The following is an 864-nucleotide window of genomic DNA, read 5'->3' on the forward strand; positions in this document are numbered from 1 at the left end:
CAACCAAGTTGGAGTTGTAGATAAAATAAAACAAAAAAATAACATGAAATTTAAATTGAATTAAAAAAAAGAAGTAACTAGACAGTTAGAATAGAATAGAGGTACTTTATTCATCCCAGCAGTGAAATGCAGCATAGAGAATAGAGACAAGACACAGTAACAACCAAGTAACAACCAATAACAACCTGATTAGTGAAGAACAATGATTTAACTTTTATTGTAGAGCGAGATGGCATGAGGCAGGAAAGATTTCCTGTATTTGTCCCTACCACATTGCGCGCCATATTGNGTATGTGCCCAAAAGGAAGAAGGTCGTTTACGTTCTCAGCAGCATGCACAGCGTGGTTGAGACTGAGGATACCACCAGAAGAAAGCCAAACACCATCACACAATATAACAAGGCAAAGTGTGGTGTGGATATGATGGACAAAATGGTGCGGGAGTACAGCGTGCGTGCAGGAACACGGAGGTGGCCAGTTGCCGTGTTCTACAACATGATAGACATGGCAGCACTGAATGCGCATGTGCTGTATCAGGCATGCACCGGGGTGCAGGAGAGACGTGTGGACTTCCTGGTGGAGCTCGCAAAAGAGTTGGCTAACTCTCATGTGAGTGAGAAGAAGGCATGCAAGGAGCAACTGCTTCGCCAACAACCTGCCACACCCGGCCCAGGCAAAAGGGCGAAGTGCCAAATCAACCATCGATGCATAAAAAATAGTGCAAGTATGAGATGCGTTGACTGCTACAAATACACATGTGGCAAATGCACCAAGCCCATGCCCTGGCAGTGCCAGATGTGTGCCGACAGTGCAGACAATGCGCAGAGTGAGGGCTGAAATGCCACTCACACACACACACACGCAG

At 45.9% G+C, this 864-nt stretch overlaps 1 protein-coding gene across 1 annotated transcript; it reads left to right on the plus strand.

The window, feature by feature from the left end:
• Positions 1–290: 290 nt before the first annotated feature.
• On the plus strand, positions 291–858 carry LOC106532987 (uncharacterized; the record flags this gene model as incomplete). Its single annotated transcript, XM_014029178.1, is given in 1 exon segment — positions 291–858. A coding segment is annotated over 1 exon segment (546 nt), but the record flags the coding sequence as incomplete, so codon positions are not given.
• Positions 859–864: the final 6 nt, after the last annotated feature.

This window comes from Austrofundulus limnaeus, unplaced genomic scaffold, assembly GCF_001266775.1.
Source record: "Austrofundulus limnaeus strain Quisiro unplaced genomic scaffold, Austrofundulus_limnaeus-1.0 Scaffold865, whole genome shotgun sequence".
NCBI classification, from domain to species: Eukaryota; Metazoa; Chordata; class Actinopteri; order Cyprinodontiformes; family Rivulidae; genus Austrofundulus; species Austrofundulus limnaeus.